The sequence below is a fragment of the Chionomys nivalis genome, chromosome 8 (assembly GCF_950005125.1).
Source record: "Chionomys nivalis chromosome 8, mChiNiv1.1, whole genome shotgun sequence".
Taxonomy (NCBI): domain Eukaryota; kingdom Metazoa; phylum Chordata; class Mammalia; order Rodentia; family Cricetidae; genus Chionomys; species Chionomys nivalis.
This window is the reverse complement of record NC_080093.1, coordinates 58,292,109-58,295,397: the sequence shown is the minus strand read 5'-3', so window position 1 is coordinate 58,295,397 and position 3,289 is coordinate 58,292,109. Positions and strand designations below refer to the sequence as shown.

General features: G+C 51.1%; 1 protein-coding gene across 1 annotated transcript; it reads left to right on the top strand.

Moving 5' to 3' along the window:
* Nucleotides 1-861: 861 nt before the first annotated feature.
* On the top strand, nucleotides 862-2,159 carry LOC130880125 (glyceraldehyde-3-phosphate dehydrogenase-like). Its single transcript, XM_057779000.1, has one exon. It carries the CDS (start codon nucleotides 966-968, stop codon nucleotides 1,965-1,967), a length of 1,002 nt encoding a protein of 333 aa, XP_057634983.1. The 5' UTR covers nucleotides 862-965; the 3' UTR covers nucleotides 1,968-2,159.
* Nucleotides 2,160-3,289: the final 1,130 nt, after the last annotated feature.

Below are 3,289 nucleotides of genomic sequence, written 5' to 3'. Positions count from 1 at the left end.
CTGTACAGGTGAACAAAACTGTCAATGAATAAATGAACTTTTTTAAAATGTAGTACTGGGGACTGAGGAGCTAGTTCAGTCAGTAAAATGCCTACCATACAAACACGAGGACCTAAATTCAATCCCCAATCATCCAAATAGAACAATATCAGGTGGAAGTGTGCTGGAGAGGGGGAGACAGGTTGCCCCCAAACCAGCAACGCGCCAGCCTCACAACATGGGAGTCATTGGGAAGCAAGCTCCTGGACTGACAGCCGTTTTTCTCTTGGCTCCATCCAGCAGGGCCTTGGGAAGCCCAGGAGGAATCCTTGCTCTTGACCAAACCCTTCATCTGCAACTGGGCTAGGCGCTGCATCTGGGCATGCAGGCCTTGGCAGGTCCTTCCATGAGGACTAGAAATCAGCATTCACTCACACTTTAGGATGAAGTTTCTTTAAGATTTTTTTCTTCCCTTTCTGACCCCATGCCACCTGTCTCAAAGGTGTAACCAATCAAAGAAGAATGGCCGTCAAAGGAAAGAATGATTGCCAAAAGATGCAGGTCTAAGTCAGAGCCCCCATCATGGAAAAAACTGTCCCTAACCATGAGTCCAGTCCACAGGTCCTATCTGGGCTCCTACCTGGGGGTGGTACAAGGCTCTCTATCTATTGTCCCCATTTTCTGGTTCTTCCTCTCTGCTCTTGCATGGGCAGATGATCCTAAGAAATAGCCAGAATTTGCCTCTCTTTCTTATTCTGGATATTTCCATTCTAGTTTCCATAGAAACCACCATATGAATGTGGACAAGGAAGAAAGGAAGATCCTTTAATATAATGATGGTTGAAAAAACTTTGACGGCTCTCTGCTCCTCCCTGTTCTAGAGACAGCCGCTTCTTTTCGTGCAGTGCCAGGTGAAAAACGCGGAGTGGGCCACAAAAGGCCTGGGACGATTGGAAACTGGGAAAGGGCCTCATTCCAGAGACACGATGGTGAAGGTCGGAGTGAACGGATTTGGCCGCATTGGACGCCTGGTTACCAGGGCTGCCTTCACTTCTGGCAAAGTGGAGGTTGTTGCCATCAATGACCCTTTCATCGACCTCAACTACATGGTCTACATGTTCCAGTATGACTCCACCCATGGCAAGTTCAAAGGCACAGTTAAGGCTGAGAATGGGAAGCTTGTCATCAACGGGAAGGCCATCACCATCTTCCAGGAACGAGATCCCGCCAACATCAAATGGGGGGATGCTGGCGCCGAGTATGTTGTGGAGTCGACCGGTGTCTTCACCACCATGGAGAAGGCTGGGGCCCACTTGAAGGGTGGGGCCAAAAGGGTTATCATCTCCGCCCCTTCTGCCGATGCCCCCATGTTTGTGATGGGTGTGAACCATGACAAGTATGACAATTCCCTCAAGATTGTCAGCAACGCTTCCTGCACCACCAACTGCTTAGCCCCCTTGGCCAAGGTCATCCATGACAACTTTGGCATCGTGGAAGGACTCATGACCACAGTCCATGCCATCACGGCCACCCAGAAGACTGTGGATGGCCCCTCTGGGAAGCTGTGGCGAGACGGCCGTGGCGCTGCCCAGAACATCATCCCTGCGTCCACTGGCGCTGCCAAGGCTGTGGGCAAAGTCATCCCAGAGCTGAACGGGAAGCTCACGGGCATGGCCTTCCGTGTTCCTACCCCCAACGTGTCTGTCGTCGATCTGACATGCCGCCTGGAGAAAGCTGCCAAGTATGACGACATCAAGAAGGTGGTGAAGCAGGCATCCGAGGGCCCACTAAAGGGCATCCTGGGCTACACTGAGGACCAGGTTGTCTCCTGTGACTTTAACAGTGACTCCCACTCTTCCACCTTCGATGCTGGGGCTGGCATTGCTCTCAATGACAACTTTGTAAAGCTCATTTCCTGGTACGACAATGAACTTGGCTACAGCAACAGAGTGGTGGACCTCATGGCCTACATGGCCTCCAAGGAGTAAGAAGCCCACCCTGGACCACCCATCCCAGCAAGGACACAGCAAGAGAGGCCCTCGGCTGCTGAGCAGTCCCTGTCCTAACTAACCCTTGACACTGAGCATCTCCCTCACAGTTTCCATCCCAGACCCCCAGAATAGCAGGAGGGGCTTAGGGAGCCCTACTCTCTTGAATACCATCAATAAAGTTCATTGCACCCCTCAAAAAAAAAAAAAAAAAAAACTTTGACATGCCTAGGCTTCTAGCTACCTGGTAGTTTCCATGGAAATCCAAGCCAACAATAGAGTCAAATGGACCCAAGTGCCGGATTTCCCAGCAGCCAGAACTGGATGAAATGGCCTCCGCAACAGCCGTTGTTTCTGTGGCTCAGTGGACTCCTCTGCCTCCCCGCTAGCAGAGCATGGCCCCACTTCTTCTTCCAAATTGCAGAGAAAAGACATGAGATGGGAAACTCCTGGAGGGAGGGAAAGTGGCGGTAGGCCCACAGCTGATTCCTACTGCTGAAATCAGACCCCAGCCACATTCTCTTCTACCCTGAACTTACAATGGGATCCTGGGGGAACCAAAGCGCTCTATGCTTATAGAGGGAGCTCCTTTGTGGGTTATGGGGTTCATACTAGTGTTATCATGACTGCACCTACCACCGTTCTTTTCAGGAAGCTACCATTGGTGAGCCCCATCTATGGGACAGGAAAGCCAGGCTGGTCTTGCCTAGGCGGCAGGTTCAGAAAACTGAAGAAGGGTCCTAAGAGATGGGCTCACTGCTGCTCAGAATGTGATTCAGAAGCTCACCCACTGAGTAACTGTGGAATCTCTATCTGCTCAACTGAGTAAAGGTTTGGGAACCAGACTGGGAAGAGTAGACAGCACTGCTCTGTAGCTGCCCCACCCAGTGAACCCCGGGACTTTGCAGCTCTGCTTTCTGTCCAAGATTAGCGAGCTAGTAGTAGTCCGCCAGTAGTCATCAAAAAGACTATGTGTCATCTAGCCACAGACTTCTGACTTAGCAACCTGAGGACAGCCTGGGCCAAAGGTCCTCTAGACTCTCTATTTTCCTTTGGACAATGTCTATGGGCCTTAAAGTAGTTAATTCACACAAACCCAATGTGCATGCCTCTGGCTTTCCGTTTCCCATCACAGTCACCACATTTGCTAAATGCTAAAAGCTAGAAGCAATGGCACTGTGACAAGGTCTCACTGTCACGCATGGAAGGCAGGTCAGCACTGACCTTGCAGGCACCACCTCACAGAACAGATCTCACACAAAAGTCACAGCCTTCTAGTGCACCCCCAGCGCACAGTGGGGCAGGCATATCCCACTACATAG

What these genes read in the sequence shown, in the direction of transcription:
- LOC130880125 (XM_057779000.1), top strand. Translation starts at nt 966, where the DNA reads ATGGTGAAGGTCGGAGTGAACGGATTTGGCCGCATTGGACGCCTGGTT.